We start from the raw sequence: 22,814 nt of genomic DNA on the forward strand, positions 1-22,814 counted from the left end.
ATTTATTTATTTACATGGGACTTATATACCGCCCATAACCCCTAACGGGTCTCAGAGCGGTTTACAGGGGCGTTCTTACGAACTTGTTAGCCCTATCTAAGGCCACATACCGAAGGGGTGGGGATTCCCTACCAGCACCCTGTGATAGGTCCGCTGCGTTCTTCTGGCTGCTTGGCAGCTCTCCCTCTTTTCGGCGGCTCTCTTTTTCTCCGGCGATTTTTCTCCACTGGTTGGCTGCTTCTTTCCTTTTGGTGGGACCGTCTACCCGGCGCCTGTCCTCGCGTCTGCTCAGCCTCGGCTCTGTCCTAGCTGGCTCCGCCGCGCTTTACAGTCCACGTCATCAGACGCCGACGGCAGTCTCCACCGCAATCTTCCGCCGCCAGGGATCGCTCGACCGATGTTCTTCTTGCCGAGTGCCATCTCGGCTTCGCCGCCGCCGCCGCCATTGATGTTTCTCGCCGAACGCAGCTGTGGCCACCACAAACCTCTTTTTGTTACAGAGGCAGGTGCCCCCCACCCTTCTAAGGGTGGGTACCCATTTGCCTACTCGCATGATGTTAATCGCTTTCGGGCCGCTGGGCAATATATGGGCAACCGTTTCCTGCTTTCTACCTCTACAGAAGCAGAGTCTTTCATGATAGGGGACATTTGCAAATCTCCCAAAGAGAACCGCTGACGAGAGGACATGGAATCATGCGAGCATAAAAGCTCGATGTAATTGAGGGGATGTAAGGTGTGAAAAGTAGGCTGCTAGAACCCCATGGGTGTGATACCAAACTCCAAAGGGGAGCATGACCTGCTTGCAGAAGTCTCTGTTTCAAAGATCTAAAAACTTGGGATTTTTCTAACGTAAGAAGAGAATTAAAAGGGATGCCTACAGACTGTATTTTCTGCAAAATTAAGTGTGACCAATTAGATGAAAAAGAATCAGACAGCATAAAACAGACATAACTTGTAGATTCTGTCCTATAGTGAAGGCGTAACCAAAATGTCAAGGTTAAGAGCTAAGCTCTAGTGAGTCTCTAGGAGGCACTGCCCTGTCTCCAAGCACATGGCTCCATAGTTTACAGTTTGGGATCCCCAAAATACATTGCCTGGATTTGCTCAACATGTTGATTGAAAGCGGTAATCCAAATGGGAATCCCATAAAGTATTTGAGATGCTGATTTAGTATTGAAACACGAATAGCTGCAGGCACAAATTGGCTACCCTTTACATAAAAGAATCTTGTGATTGTGGACAAGCTACATTTGGCCAAGTGTATTACTTGTTTCCGCTGTGCTATCCAACTGTTATTATACTGAAAGAGCACACCCAAATATTTACAATATTTAACTTGTTCAATATTGTTAACCTTTGATGCACCAATTAAAACGTCTCCAGGATCTTGAGGACACTGTAATTTTTGATTTCTTAAAATTAACAGATAAAAGGTTTGTCTCACAGTAAGATACAAAAGCAAGTAGGAGACCCTTCTGGGAATGGGATAACACTACTGCATCATCCACATATAGTAATAAAGAGTCGGCATGAGAACCAAGTTTAGGGAAATGTCCGTCTATCACTCACGAAGTAGGAGCTAGGTCGTTCATAAATAAATTAAATAGGTAAGGAGCCAAAATCCAACCTTGTTTGACTTCCTCGATTAGAAGAAATCTAAATAGACTATATCAAACTCGACAACTATTGGAAGAATGTAAATTACGGATAAGGAAAAGTAAACATTTATCCATAACCATCATATTCAGCTTATTGTTCCACTATTCCATTCCTTCAAATCAGTGCAACAGTGCAGCCATCTGGTACTCCACATACTGATGAACTGCACAGATTCCCCCGCTCCAATCGTAGAGGTTTTGAGTGACCCATGCTCAAGAACTCTATGGAGTCAGCTCTCTGAAGATCCGCCGAGGGGAGCAATGAGACAGTAAACTACTTATAAATTTAGGGAGAGTCATTAAAAAAGAACTTGATCAGAGAAGTCACATGGACTTCTTAACCATATACCTTGGTCTTGAGCAACAACATGGCTTCTGCGGTATTTAACCTGGCAGAAAGATGGCTCTAGAGAGCCAGTCTGGTGTAGTGGTTAAGTGGTGCGCCCTCTCTTGAAAAAGCCATGACTGGATCCGGCCGAATTGGCCAACTATCGGCCGGTTTCCAACTTGCCCTATTTGGGCAAGATAATAGAGAGGGCAGTGGCAATGCAGCTACAGGGCTTTTTAGATGACGCTTCCGGATTAGATCCCTTCCAGTCCGTCTTCTGCCGGGCCACAGGACGGAAACAGCACTGGTCGCCCTCACAGACGACCTCCAGAGGCACCTGGATGGGGTGGATCGGCAGTGCTGCTGTTGTTAAATCTGTCGGCCGCGTTCAATATGGTTGACTATCAGCTACTGACCCACCACCTCGCCGACATTGGAGTTCAGGGACGAGCCTTGCAGTGGCTCCTCCAACAGAAGCTAAAACGACTCCCTAACAATACCAACAGCCATTCTCAAATTAACATGTGATGACCACGCTTGAGAAAACTGACAGGTGCCAGTGCAACTACATCGTTCTTTATAAACTTCTGATATCAATCTTCTATTCCTATCCACATGAATATTTCCAGTATCATTACCTTTGCCATGGCTTTAAGCAGATGTTTGACATCTCCAAGTTGTCTGTTGTGGCCAGTGAGCACAGTTTTAATACTATCGACCAGGTTCTGAATTGTTTCACACGCAGTTTCTATCTGCTGCTCTCTCTCAGTCTGCACAGTTCTCTGGGTAGCCATGTCCTGTGTTAACTGCTTATGAGCCAAGAGAAGCCATTCAGAGCTACCGATGGGATGCTCGAGGTTGGTGCCCTGAAGGAAAAGAATGTTTCAGACACACTAGTCAGCTGTTGGAACTCATCTGCAAAAGTGAAGCCAGCCATGAAGCTCAGTAGCTCTGAACCAGTGACCACCTCTCAAGCTAACATCAGGGTTCTTGTGAAGGGACAACCATTTTATGCCACCACCCTGGGTTTTCAGAAGGAAGGGCAAGACATACATGTGGCTACCTAAATCAACATATTTAAAACCAGCATATTTAAATCAACGTATTTTAAACTGTGCATTATAACTAACTGGCAATAGCTCAACCCAGGCCTCATGCCAAACTTTATTATGGCCTAACTTTATTATGGTTTGGCACAATGCCTGAATGGACATGTTCCAATTGCAGCACCCTAGAGTGCTCAACAGGCAGAAAAGGGAGTCAGGCAAGCGACTAACAAGCTAAACCTTTGGATCCTAACATCTGAATTGTCCTTATCCCACTTCTGTTTCCCCCTCCCCTCCCCCACTTACCACTCTGTGAAGTAAACAAAGCTCCAGTTCTGACACTGAGCTGTTAAACTGCGATGCAAACGAACACATTTGTTGGCAACGTTTCACAAGTTCAAACAAGGCAGCATCTAAGTTTAAGGCTTCTGCCGTTCTGGTACGCAAGCTTTCGAAATGAATGATGTTGCTACAGAGGAAAGTAACCTGCAAGACCGGGGGGGAGGGGGAGAAGAAAGAAGCTCACATGACATCTGAGAAGACACGTGCACTTAGAAGAAGGAGAAGGAGAAGAAGAAGAGATTGGATTTATACCCCCCGCTCTTCACTACCCAAAGGTGTCTCAGAGCAGCTCACAAACTCCTTTCCCTTCCCCTCCCCACAACAGACACACTTACAACTTAAACCTTATGTTTCTTTCTGATAAAATGCACAGAGGATGCAGAATGCGGCTTCATTTAATGGCTATCATTTCTTTCCATTTTCAGTTTTCAGATCTGACCCCAAGTGGTACTGCTGCGACTCAATGTACAAAATTTCAGAAGTGTTCAAATTGCTAACGTGGATTATTGGTAGCATCACCCACCTTTTCCCAAGAAAGGGTGGAGAGAAACAGGTATGGACAGAGGTAATTCCAAAACATGTATTATCAGGAGCTACCTGGGACTTCCGTTTGTCTTTTGGAGTTAAAAAAAATGGTACCTGGAAATGGGTTAGCTGTTTCACAGTCTGCTTCCCATTGTTGCCAGGTAAGAGTTTGGTATGAAATTTAGGCCATTTAAAATTAGGAGTCTGGAACAGTTCTGCATATTACAATCCAGTGAGTTGAAGCACCTTAAGGACACGATGGGGGAGACTCAGAAATGTTACTTATGTGCAGAACCAAATTTTCCTGCCAGGCACAATGGACTATATTGCTCATCCTCACACGATCCTAAATTTATTTCATTGCCAAGGAGATGGGAATTTATCACTTTCCCAGTCTGCTACGACAATATTTGAAGCACATTCTTCAGACATTTTTTTTCTCCTCTCAAGAACCTGTTAATTCTTGTACTGTCTGGAAATTGAAATCAGAGCCGCAAGATAAGACCAGGGCCTAAGTAACTTTAGGTGAACAATGACAACCAGATGTGGTTAAAGGACAGCAATTTGTGACCCACAAAAGGAACTGAAAATAGGTACAAATTCTTAGAGTACCCAACTCTGTATTCAATCATCTCCACACATTCGGGATTATTTCAGTACAAAATACCTCCACGGATAGGACAAATACAATTCTGAAATCTAGCTAAGTTTTTGCTAGACAAGTGGCCTGTATGCCCAAAGATTGAAAGATTCTTAAGTTTTCAGAAGAGGTGGGCGCTGATTTCTGCCAATTCAACCTCACCCACCCCCGGCAGATCCCTACGCCTTCTCCTATAGTGTTCCGGAGATTCTGATAGTTCAGGGGGCTGCAGCAGGGGGGGAAGATCAAGGCAATTCTGAAAAAGAAAAGTCTTCAGGACTGTATGAGTGGAAACAAGCCGCTGGATCGACCACTTTCTTTCTTAACATGTAGTATTAACGTTACTGAAATCAGAGTGCAGCAAGTCACATCCCTCACAGTACCTGGTTGGCTCTTTGACTTTCCTTAAGGACGAGGTTTCTTCTTTCCGCTATCGTGGCATCAAAATCTTGGAGGACTGGTGCTAGTGCTGGGTTGGCGCCACCAGCCCATTTTAAACGCTGCTCGATACTGGCTTCGAGGGCTGCCAGCTTTTCCTGAGACAGGAAACAAGATGAAAAATCAAGATGTCCTAGTCTTATCAGTTTTGCTTAGCATACTCTGGGGGCTGCTGTTGCATGGTCTGATTTCCTGGTTATCTGCTACTAGTAACTGGGAAATTATGACGTTGAAGATATGACAATTCAAACTAACTTTGCCGACTGGATACTAGTCACAGTGCTCAATCACCTTGGTAACATCCACATCCTAACCTGGGGTTTAAAATGATTCAGGAATCATTAAATTCCTTTTCTAAATAGAACTGCTCACACTACTCTGGCCATCAACAGGTGAACCAAGATTTTTAAGTCAGGAGAACCATTTATTCTAGCTGCACTTTTTCTTAGGATGCTTTTACTGAAGAGTCAAATCAACATTATTCCATCACATGAGAGGAAGAGATGTACCTGAACGGCTGCAATTGAAGCTTCAATCTGGCCAAGAGTGTGAAGTTTCTTTTTCATATTTGCTAAAATTGCAGAACGAGGTGGAGGCGTAACTGTCATGGCTTGGGGGCGACTGATGAGGAGATCTTCATGCTGCCACTTTTTTTTGGGGGGGGAGGAAATACATTTTAGTTGCCACGGAAATTAACAGTATGAGCAATTCAATGGGTCATAACCTTAAAAATTGTATATGGCTAATTTTTTTTTTAAAAAATCAGTTTTGAAGGATCCAACAGTTTCCGAGGGGATTATGAACATTTACGGCATGTAAGGAACCCTGATCAGCGCGGGTCTGATAACAGACATATGTTCTACCTGTTACAAGATCTCTTCTAGAATGCAGAGACACATCTCGTTATTTAGTTGCTGTATTTTTATAGCCCTTTTCTTAGTTGCTCAAAGCGGTTCTCAACAAAACAAGCAAAATAATAGATTAAATATGAATAAAATAAAAATAAAATAAGAATAAAATAAAATAAAAAGCTTTCCTCCAGCTTTACAGTGCTACGGAAACGGCGTGAGAGAAGAAGCCATCTTTAGCGTCTTCCAGAAGGACAGGGCTGCTAAAGAAAACACTCCTGCCCTGGCACACACAGACCTTCCCTTAAAGGAGGGAAAAGATCAAAAACCTTGGTGTGAGGCTCTTAAGGTCTGGCCAGGCTGACATGGGATGGAGGGGGGAATTTAAAAAAAAAAGTTCTACTATCATTTTAAACTCTTCGAATAATTGAATTTGGTGCACCCCATCTTCCCCTGTGCTGTTCAAAGTAGCAAAAAAAAAGTAAAGGTTTATCTTACTGGGCTGCACACAACTGAACTGCACACTAATAAGGAAGGATGTTGACAAGCTGGAGCGTGTCCAGAAGGGGGCAACCAGGATGGTGAGAGGGTTGGAATCAAAGTCTTATGAGGAAAGGCTGAAAGAGTTGGGTATGTTTAGCCTGGGAAAGAGAAGCCCTAGAGGGGACATGATTGCTGACTTCAAGTATCTGAAGGGCTGTCATGTAGAAGATGGAGTGGATCTATTCTCTCTTGCTCTGGATTGCAAGACTAGATCTAATGGGTGGAAATTACAAGGGAGTCGGTTACTGGCTAAATATCAGGAGAAACTTCCTAACTATAAGAGTGGTTGAGCAGTGGAACAGACTGCCTCAGGAGGTGGAGGATGCTCCTTTGCTGGACGTTTTCAAGCAGTGGCTGGATGACCATCTTTCGGGCATGTTGTAGGGCTATCTTTCGCCTATGCTCCTGCAGAGTGCAGGGGGTTGGACTCGATGGACCTGCAAGGTCCCTTCCAACTCTAACGTTCTATGATTCTACTAATGTTTCCTATGTGCCACCAACATGGCGATACAGCTGCATCCGAAGCATGCTAGTGATCAGTAGGAGACTTCCACCTGGAATCAATGAAGCCCAGAGCACCCTCAAGGTGCAAACCCAGGGGATGGCATCTGCCAGGAGATTCCAGCAAGGCAACCATATTAGCCTACTGTCGCAAAACAAAAGTCCCGTGGCACTTTAGAAACTAACACTAATAATACTGGCTTCCCTAAGGAGCAGATCCAGAATGTAATGTTACTGAAAACAGCAGTCACAGGCTACAAATGTTTGGTGATGCGCGTGCATGCAGCATGTAATGCTTTGCACAGAAGCCAGGGACTTCAAAGAACTATTACCTGGAACATGGCAATATGCAACTGCACCCTCTGAAGGCTGGTCTTGCAAGAAGAAATACTGGTTTCAAGTCTCCGGACCAGGTCGTGCTTCTTCCAGGCAGTGTCATAGGAGCTGGCCAGCACCGTTGCTCTGTTCATGACCAGCTGTGAAAACCGGCCAGCCTGGATATTGTGCTCCACCGCTTTCTTACACAGATCATCCACTGACACTTTGCTCTCAGCCCCAAAATCCTTGGCCTCAACTTGAGCGATAATGTCCACGCCCAAAGCGCTGATGAAACTGCACAGAGTGAGCCCCAGGGCTTGGTTTGGGAGACCGATTAAAAGCTGTCGCACAAAGTCAGCTGTGAAGGCTTTGATTGGTTTGGCCATTTGGTCCTCGCTAAAGCAGGAATTCCGGTACAAGGCTTTCACGTTGACCATCTGCACTGGTCCATTCACGGTGTTCTGTTCTTCGATAGAACTTATACCTTTGAAAGGAAAATTAATCGAAAGTAGCACAAGGATGTGAAATGAAACTTCTTTCCAAACCATTACCCACCAGTGTTTGTCAAATCTACACATATGTGCAATACGACAGTATGACCTCAATAGCATCTTGTGGGAGGAAAAAGTATCAACTCCTTCCTGGTACCCTGCAGTGTAAATATTAAGGTAAAGGTAAAGGTTCCCTTGCTTGAAAGCCAGTCGAATCCGACTCTAGGGTAGCGGTGCTCGTCTCCGTTTCCAAGCCAAAGAGCCAGCGCTGTCCGAAGACGTTTCCGTGGTCATGTGGCCGGCATAACTAAACACCAAGGCGCACGGAACGCTGTTACCTTCCCACTGAAGTGGTAACTATTTATCTACTTGCAATTTCTTGCTTTCGAACTGCTGGGTTGGCAGGAGCTGGAACTAGAGATGGGAGCTCACTCCGTCATGCGGCCCCCGGGTCTCGAACTGCTGAACTACCGACCTTCCACAGCCTGCAGTTCAGCGTCTTAACCACTTGAGAAGCCGCAGCTCCAGTGTAAATATTAACCCTATTTTAATAGCTTAGCACAAGCATATGCTTCTTACATGCATCTTATGCAAATTCAACTAGTTCCACAATGGCCAAAGTGTCTTTATTTATTTATTTATATCCCAACTTTCCCCCCAAATGGGGACCCACAACAGCTTACACTGTTGTCCTCTCCATTTTATCGACACAAGCCCCCCCCCCCCCCCCAAGTTAGGTTAGGCTGAGTGTATGTAACTGACTACACGTCACCCAGTGAGCTTCCATGGCAGAGTCGGGATTTGAACCCAGGTCTTCCAGATCCTAGTCCCACCCTCTAGACCCTGTACAGGAGTCTGGGATGAGGCACTCCAAGACATTCTACTCCTCCAGCTCTTCATCTGTGCTCATGTCTGCAGAGCAAAGGATGGAAGACTGAACCTGGCAGCAACAAAGGCAGATTCTCAACTGGTGCATGAAAAACTGACTACAAAGCTAATTCCTGATGCAACTTCTTCCAAGGGGAAAAAATTAAAACATCAAGACCTATAACTTTGTTTTTGATTAATTCTTTTCTAAACTACAAAGTTACAGTCCTTAATTTTATTATTAATAATAATAATAATAATAATAATAATAATAATATGGGGGCACAGAATATGAGCATGGCTCCATTTTGCTCTTTGCACAAGCTGCTATCTGCAAGCTCAGCAAAGGAAATTCACGTGGCAGTTCCATTTCCTGTCAGTTTCTGCCTTCTGCAGCTTTATCCATTAACTGTGATGATGGGATGTTACCACTCCAGCAAGCACCCATGCATCTTGAGAAGAAGTTGCCATGCTGCAACAGCTATAGTCAGTGATGTGCCCCATTTTAAAACCATGTGGGCAAAGCGGCTAGTTTATCAAGCATGTCTATACCTTACTACTGAAACAAATAATACAATTATATGGATGTATGTACAAGATTTAGCCTTCTGTTCTTATATTCCAACTTTTTATGCACCTAATAATTGACTCTATGATGCCCCTCCCTGATAACTGTTTCGCCTACTCAGAGTACATGACAATGAAAATTAATTGGCCAGCACAGACAACTTTGAGGTCATTCTCTTCCCCATCTCTCTAAGCACACAATTTCAGCTATCTATGCAGATTTCCTCCTGACGTGCTCAAAGGGATGACCCTTTGATTGCATAATAGTTTTTTAAAAGTTCTACATATTTACCTGAAAGTGTTTTAGAAAAAGTACCACAAAGCCTGAAAAATTCTTTAATTGTCTGCAATCGTTTCAAAAAGAAGATCTCTTCCAAAACTTGTCGATTGTTGTCATCATCAAAAAAGTTCGCTTGGGTACTGCGGGCTTCCCTGATGATGTCGATCTTGCGCCATGCCACGGGTATCTCCATCTTATTGAGCTGTGTGGGGTCAAACGATAGGTTAATGAGCGTGGGGGCCCCCTTCTCTGTGTCTCACTCCTTACAGACAATATTCACAGTTTAAGCCTGTACCTTTTCAACCAACAAACCAAATGCCGTTTCCACTTGGGCAAACATTCCATCAAAGGCTACCAACAGCATTTGACCAGCTGACATTTTGGGTGTTTCATCCACTGAGCCATTTCTTGGCTGAATCAGTTCACCATACTGGGCATGAAGCATCCTAAACAAAGGAAGAAAGGAAAAAACTGTACTTATAATGGTTTGACTTTCTAAAATCCAAAAACAGACACCATCAGAGAAATGAAATCTTTGTTGGTTACTCAACAGGAGTGTATCATTCGTTGTCTCAAGTGAGCATCAACTAATGAAGAAACCACGGGGGAAGGGGAGAATCCAAAGCACAGCAAATACACACACGCAAGCATTGACTTACCTTGCAACATCAATGTAATGACTATGTGTTTCTTCTTCAAGCCCCATGGCTGCATTTCTTAAGTAAGCCTGAAGAGACTCCACCAGCGTTTGCAAAGGAACGTCAGTTATTTGCTCAATAAGGCTGTCTAGTTCGTTCAGCATGCTTTCTAAAGTATATTCTCCCTTCATTAAGCACCTAAGAGCTTCTGGGAAAATGATCTGCCGGAAATTGGAATTTAATTCCTGTCAGAAGAACACAAAATATAGACATCAAAATGAGATAGCAGCTACTCTACTTTAATAATTACATTTTTTCTGAAGGGCAGCAGGATGGCAGGGAGCAAGAACAAAAAACACGCCCCCTGTTCTAGTCCATATCCTGTTTCACAGAGTGACCAACCAGATACTATGAGGAAGCCTCAAAGCAGGACATGAAGGCAGCAAAATGCTGCCCACCTTGCCTCTGAATATGGAAATTCCACACAGTCTTTATGATCGACAGTCACTGGTGGATCAATCCCTCCATGACTCTCTTTAATCCCACTGTAAGTCCATCTAAACAAGTGGCTGTTGCTTCACCGTGGGGCAGTGCATTTGATAAGTTAATTACACACTGCTCAAAACAAGGGAATGGTGTTGATGTTGTTTACCTGGATTTCAGTAAAGCATTTGACAGGGTTCCCCATGATGTTCTGATGGGTAAACCAAAAGACTGTACACTGGAATGTAGGACAGTTAGGTGGATAGGGAACTGGTTGGAGAACCTCACTCAAAGAGTAGTTGTCAATGACATTTCACCTGAATGGAGGGATGTGTCCAATGGGGTGCCACAGGGCTTGGTTCTGGGCCTGGTACTTTTCAATGATCTAGATGAGGGTGTGGAGGAGCTACTCATTAAATCTGCAGATGACACCAAATTTGGAGGAGCAGCAAACACGCCAGAAGACAGAGACAGAATTCAACAAGATCTGAACACACTGGAAAAGTGGGCAGATATGAACAAGATGCAATTTAACAAGGATAAGTGCCGAGTTCTACATCTGGGTAACAAAAATGAGGAACACTCATACTGGTTGGGGGATACACTTCTGGATAGCGCTGTGTGTGAACAAATTCTTGGGAGTACAGGTGGACCATAAGTTAAATATGAGCAGCCAGCTTGATGTGGGGTGTATCAACAGAGGCATAACATCCAAATTGCAAGATGTCATAGTCCTGCTGTAAAGTGCATTGGTCAGGCCACACCTGGAGCATTGAGTGCAGTTCTGGAGGCCTCACTTCAAAACGGATGTGAACAGAATGGAGTGGGTACAGAGAAGAGTGATGAAGATGGTCGGGGCCCTGGGGAACAAGCCCTATGAGGATAAGCTGAAGAATTTGGGAATGTTTAGTCAGGAGAAGAGGAGGTGGGGGGGGGGGCACGATTGCTGTCTGTTTGAAGGGCTGTCACTTAGAAGAGGGCAGGGAGCTGTTCCTGTTGGCAGCACTCGCAATAATGGGTTTAAGTTAAGGGCAGGAAGGTACCGGCTGGATATTAGGAAAAACATTTTTACTGTCAGAGTTGTGCAACAGTGGAATCAACTGCTTCGGGAGATGGTGAGGCTGGACACCAGCTTAGGGAGGTGGCGAGGCTGGACAAACACTTGTCAGGGATACTCTAGGCTGATCCTGCACTGAGCAGGGGGTTGATGGCCTGTATAGCCCCTTCCAACTCTGTGACTCTATGATTCTAAGTACAGTTTCTCCTGCCTGCTCATCAACTTCACTGGCTCCATGTCAAGTTCTGGTCATTATGGGAATGAGCCAAAACTCTGTCATTTCTCTTCTCCACACCCTTTGATAAACTTTTATTTATTCATTTATTATTTATTTCACTTTTACCCCGCCCTCCCCGCCAGGCAGGCTCAGGACGGCTTCCAAAAACTGACAAGCAGTATACATTCACAATAAAAATACGAGACATCAGTTAAAACACCACCAGTCAATATAAAACATTCATTAGATGGCGATAAAACTAAAGTGCAATTTAGGGACACAATCAGTGATGCCACTGCATTAGGTCGTATTGGATCGGAGTTCACACAGGGCGCTGCTGGTAAGACGTCACTCCTATCGGAACGCCTGCCTAAAAAGTTCTGTTTTCACGGCCCTGCGGAACTGTGACAAGTCCCGCAGGGCCCTGATCTCGGCAGGGAGCTCGTTCCAGTAGGACGGAGCTACAAATGAAAAAGCCCTCGTCCTGGTTACCATCAACCTGACTTCCTTAGGGCCAGGGAGGTCCAGGCGGTTTTGGGATCCTGATCGCAGTGCTCTCTGGGAAACAACTACTGTAATGCCCCTGCCTTATTTGAAAAAGCCCCGTTATTTCACCATCACCCTTTTCTATACTATCTCCAGCTTTACAATATATTTTAAAGTTGGCAAGTAAATGGAAGAGTATAAGATTATTTCAATGTACAGATTCATACAAGGGCATAAGGACACTTGCTGTTTTATTTTTCCTCATGAGCCCCAGCATGGAATCTGCCTTTTCTTACTGCTGAAATGCTCCTTTAACAAAGAACAGTGAATGGTTATTTAGCATTATGCCTTGCAGGTGGGAACTTTTTGTGCTTAGAAGTCCTGTGGTTCTAGGAATTTACTGGGTTGTTGCAAATGTCACTTACATGTCTAAAAGTAGGAAGCAGATATTAAGACTGTTACATCTAGGACTGTTACATCTAGGACTGACACCTCTGGGAGCTTTAGAGGCAGGGGCATTATCACGTGACATCATTTCCACCACCACCCATTCTTCCTGCTGACCCAACAGGTGACAACAGGTGACAGGGCCCATCTACCAGGAGGTTGTCCACTCAAAGTGGGCAAATGGTAAGCCTGCTTCACACATTTCTTGACTATTATACTTGTTGAAAAACACAAAATGCTCTACATCTGACAACAGCACTACAGATAAGATTAGAATTTCAGCAGCCCACCCATATGCAAAAGAACCTCCTCCAAGATAATGACTCAGCTCTACCCCACCCTTCCTGTGTAGATATAAATTACCTGCCTACTATTTTTCTTCTCACACTGACACAGACTCCATCTTTCTGTGTTATACCTCTGAGGATGCCAGTCACAGCTGCTGGTGAAACGTCAGGTACTACAATGCCAAGACCATGGCCATACAGCCCAGAAAATCTACAGCTAATATTATATTGGCTGTTTTCCCTTTCTGGCTAACAGTACAAATCTACGGTGGGGAGGTCTTCACTACTGGAGTTACGGGTTCTGGTAGCAACCTGGCTACACTACTGGTCTACTCTAGCCCTGATCACATAAAGTTCAGCCAGAAGTTTCAGAAGAGAATACAGTTATGTCTATAAGAGCTGAGCAACTACAGTGGAAGTGTACATTACTGTCCTTTAAAATGCCTCTCAGTGTATATGTACATGTCTATCTTCAAAAAGAACCTATCACAAAAAAAGTTTATTTTCACATGTTAATCACAAACAAATCTCCTTCTAGGAACAGAATGTTAACACAGTCCTTACACTGGTTTCTAGTTTGGAATAAACATTGCTAACACAAACAGTGTCATGAGAATAAGGAAAAACTTAGAAACCTTTTAGCATCCACCTTCCATGTCAGTTTCTGCAAACTCATGAGAACAGGAAGAACCTTCTACTGGTTCTGTGTTGTAGCTCAACATAAACGGGTCTGTGTGTCTTAACCCTGACCTTTTCAAACCTCTATTTGAATACAACACTGCACAACACTGCAGTGCTGCCACTTTTCACCTGAAGTGAGATGTAAACTCCATTTGCGAGGTGAATAGCTTCTGATGCTTCTATAGGGTTAGGGATATCTAAATCCTGGGGGACCAGATGGCACTGCTTCAGCAACTGCACAAGGCACGTCACGTTCCCACTCATGCTGCACAGCTCCTCCAGGAACCAGGCCCCGTCCCTGGAAGTCAGGTCTACCAGCTGTTCTCCCGCACTCGATGCAGCACCTTCCATCATTAGATTACGCCTAAAGAGAGAAGTCAGGTCATTATTAGGGGCTTGTGCTCCACTTGATGCAGCTTACCTGTAAACTACCATTAAGCCTCGGGACACAAAGAAAGATAAAATGAAATCACTAAGTACAGCATTTTAGAATCAGGAGAAAAAAATTATACACTGAAAAATCAACAGAAAAATCTCAAAAAATGCATTCACTCCTCCAGTATCCGGGACCCGACTCATTAGAAGATGTATCATGTAGTCTGGGGAAGGAGAAATTAAAAAGTTGCCCGAAAGGCTGGTTTTAGCGAAAGATGTTCACGCTACCAATCTTCATCATGGGCTCTGCCCAGATCGGGAGCTTAGAGGAAGCCCCCCCCCCCCTTGATATCTTCGTTTTGCCAGGGCTCTTTTTGTAACAGGAACTCCTTTGCATATTAGGCCACACACCCCTAATGTAGCCAATCCTCCAAGAGCTTACAGAGCTCTTCTTACAGGAGTTACTGTAAGCTCTTGGAGGATTGGCTACATTAGGGATGTGTCGCTTAATATGCAAATGAGTACCTGCTACAAAAAGAGCCTGTTTTGTCTATCACTAAAAGGGGAGGAGCCACCCCAACCATAACCTCAACAGAGAAAGAAACACCAACCGAAGGGTTTGTGGAAATGCATTTCTGATGGGAGGGACCAACACGGAACACCCACTCATATGACACGAGCACTTCACCTGGTAAGAGTGCACAGAGCAGAAATGATCACGCTCGCTAAGCTCAGAGATCCTTCTTCACCGTTTTCATGGAGGAAGACCTTAATACAGCGCTCGATTTCTTTCAACTGTTCTTCACAAACAGGGACTGTGACCGCTTCCTGCTTCAAGCGCTCCACCTGTCTGATGAGCCTGGTGTTTATATCAGCTGCGTACCTCTGTAAAGTCATTTCGGTCGTAGTTATAAACTGACAGACAGCCGGTGGGGGCTGAGGAGCATACTGAATCTCATACCTGGGGAATAATAATAACAATTACCATAAATGTTTAAAAGAGCCAGAACTTCTAAAGATTTACAGCAATTTAATCTTTTCCATCCTCTATAGGCTCAGCTGGCAACTTACTTCCTATAAAGATCCTGACAGCGTTCAATGGTCATGTTAATAATGAGTTCTTCCATCCAGGTCTTCCACTGCTCAACACGGTGCTTCTGAAACACTGTTTTGGGGTACTGGAGAGCTACAGTCGCATAGTTGTGCAGCTGTTCGAGACATCCACGCAGAACAGATCGCCTCTGCTGAAGTAAAGCACCAACCTCTCCTTCTAACTGCTCACACTGACTGATCAAGTGCGCCTGGCCAGCATTCTGGAGGAAGGCAGTTGCTGGCACATAGCTCGGTGGACCTTTAAAAGAAGTCACCAAGGGGGAAAAGTCAGCATACTCTAACCCACACACATTATTTTTCCCCCTGTAAGTTATCCAGAACTCTCCCTGTAGCTAGTGAAGACTACGTGCATTGAACGGTCAATGCTCTGCTGTCAAACAGAATCAATATCCATTCTAACCCAATTGTTAGCTAACTACCAGTCATTAAAGCAGGTTCAGGTGCTCATGTGACAAACAAGCTTTGGCAGTGGAGTGCAGCTTATAATGGGGCATACATTTAAATTACTTAGTTCCTCGGGGGGGAAAAGAGATGGATCTGCGTAACACCAGAGCACCCAAACCCAAGTGCTGCAACTCCCATGGTCAGAGCAGATATCACATTTGATGAAGGAAATGTACATACTGCCTCTCTACAGAACTTGCTCGGGACAGCTTACAAGGTAAAACATGATAAAAATAATAAAAACAGCATAATTAAAAAGTCAACAAGCCACTAAAAACCAAAGCAATTAAAAGCCCAGCAGGAGCATAAAAACAGCATCGTCCAATCACTGAAACTGTGCAGCTTTTTAAGATCTGAAGCCAGCCAGCCCTGGGGGTGGGGACCACCAGATTTGTTTCATACCAAGGTCCATTTGGGTACTGATTTCCTGGAGCAGACTTGCAAGTTGTGTTGCTTCCAGGTTGTTGAAAGCAGCTTGGTAATGAGACATCCACTGTTCAAATTCATTCAGCTTCACCTGGATTGCTTCTTGCACCGCTCTTTGCTGAGACTGCAGCTGCGTATGTTCAGAATACCTGGGTTGGAGGCAAGTGGTAAAAAATGAAAGCATCTTATAAGACATTCATATGCATAACTTTAATTTCTATAGCAACACCTGAATGGGATTCAAAGGTGTCCTTCCAGAGAAAGAAAAGACTCCCCCCCCCCCCCCCCCCCCCACTCCTCATCTTTCAGGATCTGAATGTAAATTAACAAAAATCTCAACCCATATGTAACTATAAAATAAACTGCATTCAGCATCAAGGCACACTATGAAAATCAGCTTTACAACCAAGAAGGATGATCAGAGGAGAACCTAAGGCTCAGAGGAAGGAAGTATGAAGGAAGTTCCAGGTTAAATCCCTGGCATCTCCAGTCTGGAAGCCTTAGGCTCTGGAGAGCCACTGCCAGTCTGAGCTGACACTACTGACCTTGATGGACCAAGGGTTCAGTATAAGGCAGCTTCCTGCATTCAAGTTGGCACTGTGATGCTGGCAACCCCAACCAGTAGTTCTGGTGAGCCTTTGGAGATTTCCACCCACACAAAATTTCAAAACAGAGGCCAACTTATCCTCAAGAAACTACACAGCCAGCACGGTAAGATGATTAATGAGCTGAACTTATCTCGATAAAACCTGATGAGATTGAAGCCCTGATCTCCAGCAAGGTCACTGGTTGGCCATGGACCAGTCCCCCTGCTGTCAGCCTGATTAGCCTCACAGGAGGGCTGGATCCAACCTTACCACAAATGGACTGAGTTCTCAGAAAGGATCTTGACTGCCTTCCTCTTGTCAGTGCAAACCCACCCACCCCGTGTCCTCCCCAGAAGCCACTCCCAATCGTCAGGAGACCCCCCTGCAACAGCATGGGATGCACTTTGGGGGAGGAAATCAGCAGAAATCACCATACAAGCTCTCTTCAAAAAGCATCTTAAGAGACGCCAATGTTGGATCAGGCCAATGGCCCATCCTGTCCAACACTCTGTCACACAGTGGCCAAAAATACCAGGTGCCATCAGGAGGTCCAGCAGTGGGGCCAGGACACTAGAAGCCCTCCCACTGTTGACCCCCCCCCCTCATGGAGTGCCCACGGGTTCTTGTATTGTGAGAAAGGGAGAAAAGTACCTCTTTCTCTACCTGCTCTTTCCCATGCATAATCTTATAAACCTCGATCATGTCACCCCTCAGTCGTCTTTTCTCCAAGCTAAAGAGCCCTAAGCGCTTTAACCTTTCCTCATAGGGAAAGTGTTCCAACCCTTTTATCATTCGAGTTGCTCTTTTCTGCACTTTTTCCAAAGCTATAATATCCTTTTTAAGGTGTGGTGACCAGAATTGCACACAGTATTCCAGATGAGGTCGCACCATTGATTTATATAGCGGCATTATGATATTGGCTGATCTGTTTACAATACCCTTCCTAATAATCCCCAGCATAGCATTGGCCTTCTTTATTGCAGTCACACACTGTCTCGACATTTTCAGTGAGTTATCCACTACAACTCCAAGATCTCTCTCTTGCTCAGTCTCTGCCAGTTCAGACCCCATCAATGTGTATTTATATTTAGGATTTTTGGCTCCAATGTGCATCACCTTGCACTTGGCCACATTGAACCCCATTTGCCATGTTGACGCCCACTTGCCCATCTTTGACAGATCCCTTTGGAGTGCCTCACAATCCTCACTGGTTTTCACCACCCTGAACAACTTTGTATCATCCGCAAATTTAGCCACTTCACTGCTTACTCCCAACTCCAAATCATTAATGAACAAGTTAAAAAGCAGTGGACCAAGTACTGATCCCTGTGGTACCCCACTGCTTACCCCCCTCCACTGGGAGAACTGCCCATTTATACTCACTCTCTGTTTTCTATTAATTAGCCAGTTTTTGATCCATAAAAGGACTTGTCCTTTTATCCCATGATTTTTGAGCTTACTTATGAGCCTTTGATGAGGAACTTTATCAAAAGCTTTCTGGAAGTCAAGGTAAATAATATCTATTGGATCCCCCTTGTCCACATGTTTGTTCACCCCCTCAAAGAACACTAATAGGTTAGTGAGACAAGATCTTCCCTTACAGAACCCATGTTGAGTCTGCCTCAATAGGTTTTGTTCATCTATGTGCCTACTAATTCTTTCCTTAATAATGGTTTCCACCAATTTACCCGGTATCGACGTCAGACTGACTGGCCTGTAATTTCCCGGATCTCCTCTGGAACCCTTTTTAAAGATGGGAGTGACATTAGCTACCTTCCAGTCCTCAGGAATGGAGGCAGATTTTAAGGAAAGATTACATATTTTTGTCAGGAGATCCACAAGTTCACATTTGAGTTCTTTCAGAGCTCTTGGATGTATGCCATCTGGGCCTGGTGATTTATCAGTTTTTAAGTTGTCTATCAGTTTTAGGACCTCCTCTCCTGTCACCTCAATCTGACTCAGGTCTTTCAACACCCCTCCCGAAACCAGCGGTTCTGGAGTGGGCAAGCACTTCGCATCTTCCACAGTGAAGACAGACGCAAAAAATGCATTTAGCTTCTCAGCCATTTCCCTATCATCCTTCAGTACTTCTTTTAGCCCCTTGGTCATCCAAGGGCCCCACTGCCTCCCTGGCTGGTTTCTGCTTCTAATGTATTTGAATAAAGTTTTATTGTTGGTCTTAACGTTTTTTGCTATATGCTCCTCATATTCTCTTTTTGCCTGCCTGACCACAGACTTGCATTATATTTGCCATAGCCTGTGTTCCATTTTATCAGCCTCACTGTGACTAGCTTTCCACTGCTTAAAGGAATCCTTTTTACCTTTTACAGCTTCCATTACTTTGTTTTGTTTCTTTTTGTCTGGCATGTGTGCATGTCTGATAGTGATTTCTGTCAGTTCCTCCTCCTAGCCACAGCCTCTCTATGGTGCACCACACATTTCTTATTTGATTTGCAGTCGCAAATTGTTTCTGGAAATCCCTACATAAGGGGGGGGTGTGGTGCAGTTTTTAAACTTTAGTACAGTGTCCTGTGAACTGAAAGCCTTATAAAGACGACAAAGGCTCCTTTGTACCTGTGCTGCAGAGTGTGAGATGGATGATCCACCCCTTCTGCCCCCTCCAGGTAGTCAATCTCTTCTGAGAGTTTGCCTTGCAGTTTTTCAACCTCCGTTAATTGCTGTTGCAGGTTCAAATATTCTCCTAAACTGGCATCCAGCTTTGGAAGGACAGCCAGCATTTCATCTCTGTTCTTAAACCAGTTGACCTATAAGACAAGTATTATGTTAGCAGAACAACCAGACTGAGTACTGAAATAACTTTATTGCTGATTATTTTATTGGCATTCTTGTCTGGCTGATATTATTGAAGCTTTAAATACTGTTGTGGCCTCTGCTTAAATATTGTATTTTTACCCTGTTTACTCAGAAGGAAGACTAGGTTTTTGAAGTCAGTGGGAAAGTTCAGTAACAAAAAACTCTTGGGTGTAAACTTTTTAAAAGGGGGATCATCTTACATTCAGGAAGGTCCTCCTTTTGGGTAATACAGAATTTATTTTATTGTCCACAGCTAACAGGAAAGGAGGTGCCCCCTGTGTCTACATGGCTAGAAGGAAGTAAAACTGTTAGACAGAGGGGAGGTATGAGCATTTGGTGCTGACTAGGAAAGCTCAAGAAGCTTTTGTGTCTGCCTCGGGCTGTTCCCAGCATTAGGGGCTGGAGAGGACACAAAGATAAACTTTGGTTCTGAGGCAGGACAGAACTACTTCCAGCCTACAACCAAGCATCGTTTCCATCTCAGGTTTACTGCGCAGATGCTTCGATACGCACTAAGCGTTCTTCTGACAGGCAGCGAGAACCACACGCTAGCTTGAGCAATGGGTTTTGACCTGTGTCACTGATTACCTCGGTATCTATGGTGGTGGACCGAATTTCTAGAGGTGGAGCGGAGAACATTTCACCAAGACTGTTTTCAGGAACACTCACTACCAAAAGCAAAGCGCTAAGAGGACACGAGACCACAACATTTGTGCAACACTTTCACGAGTGATTTTTAAAGACAGATTTGCACTGTCCCAACATAATTTGCGACGCCCACTGCGGCTGCGCACCAGGACCCATAACCAACAGCCCCCGAGAGGAGTCGCCAGAGAGCCAAAAGAACAGCGGAGGCCGCGGAAAGCCGCACCGGAGAGAACTGGAAGAAGTCGCCCACTCTCCGGATAAACGAACGATCGGAGCCGGGAGGGTACCTGGTAGGGCTCCCCCCACCCCAGACATACTGTGGCCATAGTTAGGGTTTCTTCATAGGTCTCTGCACCATGCACCATGTAAGCCGCTCAGAGCCCTTCGGGGGTGTGCGGGGTACAAATTGAAAGTATATATAAAAATAAAATAAATAAATAAATGCTGAGAGTATCACACGGACCTTGATTTCAGCGACCCTAGAGGAGAAGAGGCTGCGAGTGATGTCTCTCTCCATCTCCCTCTTGCTCTGCTTGTTCTCTGCTTGCTGCCCGCCTCCGCCGTACACGGCTCCAGCAAATCCAGCTTCCCCTCCCGCAGTCCAGTCCACAAGTGGGTCATAAACAAAAGCTTCCAGCAGCGTCAACAGGGTCTCTCGGCCACGCCGCATAATGTGCAGAACCTATATATATATATATATTATTTTTTTAAAGTATCAACCATATCATTCGAGTTTCGCAACTACTGTAGCAAGCCCCAAGTCTGAGCATCAGTACCTTAGCTTTTAAGGCTTGGCAGTACTATTTATTCAAAACATTTGCATCCTGCTTTTCTGCACAGCTATGCCCTTCAAGATAGCAAACAATTAAGAAGACATTAAAAATTGAACATTTTACACACACACACACACACACACACACACATACACACAGATTAAATTAAAAACAAACAAGAAAGAGGTTCAAGTCAGGCAACAAGGGACAAAACAGAAAAGTGTTCACTCAGTGGTGGAACATAACGATCAAGGAGGACAGATAACTCTCCCTGGGGAGAGAATTCCACAATTTTGGTGCCACAATCAAGAAGGCTCCAAAGCAAACTACAGCCTCAATAGGATTTCTAGTAATCAGAAGCAGAAATTCATCACTGCGTGTAACTCTTGCCCTCCCCATATGTGCCTACAGCAAAAAAAGAGTGGGCACTTCCCAAATCAGTATGACATGTGGAAGGGGCACACACGGCAGAATATATCTTGCAGCTTACTTGTTCACAGGAAAGCCTAAAAACCCCTTCCACGCCTGTCACGCCAAAGGCTGTTTCAATGTTTTGTGTCATCCGAAATGGAACTTTCTCTGGCACTCGAAGGCTTTTCCCTGCAAGAGGAAAAATTCAGGTTCTAACAAGGTATCCAACCTTATTAATTTTAGATGCATATAAATGTATCATTTTTTTCTTTTCCTTTTACCTTTTTCAAAGCAAACATTATAATCTATGTGAACGACTTCTCCCGTAGTCATATCAATAAGAACATTGTCCAGATGTCTGTCTCCAAGACCAATTATGTAGCCAACCATAGACATAACTGCAGTGGACCTTGCATAAGACTTGGGAGGAAAAAAAGTTTTGTCAAGTTATAAATCTGATCCCCACCATACACCAGTTTAAAAATATAATCTAGTTTACAGGAGGCCTTTACCTACCTGTGTAACTCTCCACCACTCATCAGCAGTAGTACAAGATGACCAAAGTTCTTTAGCTAGAAGATTTGGCGGAGTGGTTTCCATTAACTCTTCCAAGACAGACTTCATTACATTCAGAGGCCAGTCTCGGCGAGACACATCCAGGCTAAGTCCAACTGCCTTCAAAGCTGGCCCTATTTTACTGTAGTACAGTTCACTGGGTCTCGGAACAATTCCAGGATTTTGAGGTGTCTGGTAGGAATCTTGGGCCTAAAAATACATTTTGTTACTATTTACATAGTTCAGTGATAGAGACCTATGTGAATACATTCCTGAGTGAAATTATTATCCCATATAGCTACATCTTGGCTGGACAGTAATTTGCAGCATATAAACAAGCCTATGTTGAGCTTCTGTATTATCCATTTTTCCGATTTCTATATCCCATCCAGAATAATTTAAACAGAATTATCCACACTTATTGTGGGAAAAGTGCTTCTTTCAAATAATTCAAGATCCCTTTGGAGCATGATCAGTTTTGACCTGGAGAAAAAATTGCTCCATCTAAAATGGTAGACTCCTTTTTTAAAAATGGCAATTTGGGGCTATTCCTGGATCTCTCTCCCCCCTCCCCAATTTTGCAAAGTCTTATACTGCACTAAGGACTACAGCGGCAGCTTTTGCTTTTCCTCCAGTGCTACTCACTGAGAACACCAACGGCAGGGCTCCTTGTGTCTCAAAGTTTCAGCCGGCATGACCTCTTTTCTGCTCCAAATATATCTGTTCTCTGGAGCCTCAACTTTGGCAAGGGGGGGGGGGACAAGTAACACACACAGAGCCCCTCCTAAATGGCACAAAGGCCACTTAGAACCTCTACCTTCTTCAACCCACTGTGGCTCTCAGAGGGACAAAGAGGAAGTGCACAGCAAAAGGAAGGCTGTTATTTGGAACATCTGAATGCCTGTTTTCTCTGTCAAGCATGTTAAAGGCAGCCCCTCGCCGCCAATGAGGGAACAGTACTGCATAAAGCGGTGCTGAGC

The 22,814-nt window shown here is 44.4% G+C and overlaps 1 protein-coding gene across 1 annotated transcript in view; it reads right to left on the reverse strand.

Annotated features, from left to right (window-relative positions):
* The window catches only part of SMG1 (SMG1 phosphatidylinositol 3-kinase-related kinase), a 109,929-nt gene that overhangs the window by 5,871 nt on the left and 81,244 nt on the right, over window positions 1-22,814 (reverse strand). The window contains exons 42-58 of the mRNA XM_015420882.1: window positions 21,796-22,044; window positions 21,561-21,699; window positions 21,359-21,468; window positions 20,559-20,777; window positions 19,208-19,398; window positions 16,023-16,195; window positions 15,135-15,414; window positions 14,752-15,024; window positions 13,818-14,052; window positions 10,052-10,275; window positions 9,688-9,838; window positions 9,405-9,594; window positions 7,202-7,671; window positions 5,487-5,624; window positions 4,923-5,075; window positions 3,339-3,518; window positions 2,625-2,852 (exon numbers count right to left, since the gene is read on the reverse strand). Coding sequence (XP_015276368.1) covers window positions 2,625-2,852; window positions 3,339-3,518; window positions 4,923-5,075; window positions 5,487-5,624; window positions 7,202-7,671; window positions 9,405-9,594; window positions 9,688-9,838; window positions 10,052-10,275; window positions 13,818-14,052; window positions 14,752-15,024; window positions 15,135-15,414; window positions 16,023-16,195; window positions 19,208-19,398; window positions 20,559-20,777; window positions 21,359-21,468; window positions 21,561-21,699; window positions 21,796-22,044 — 3,603 coding nt within the window. The remainder of the gene's footprint in view (window positions 1-2,624; window positions 2,853-3,338; window positions 3,519-4,922; window positions 5,076-5,486; window positions 5,625-7,201; window positions 7,672-9,404; window positions 9,595-9,687; window positions 9,839-10,051; window positions 10,276-13,817; window positions 14,053-14,751; window positions 15,025-15,134; window positions 15,415-16,022; window positions 16,196-19,207; window positions 19,399-20,558; window positions 20,778-21,358; window positions 21,469-21,560; window positions 21,700-21,795; window positions 22,045-22,814) is intronic.

This window comes from Gekko japonicus, unplaced genomic scaffold (genome assembly GCF_001447785.1).
Source record: "Gekko japonicus isolate JY-2015 unplaced genomic scaffold, Gekko_japonicus_V1.1 scaffold2345, whole genome shotgun sequence".
NCBI classification, from domain to species: domain Eukaryota; kingdom Metazoa; phylum Chordata; class Lepidosauria; order Squamata; family Gekkonidae; genus Gekko; species Gekko japonicus.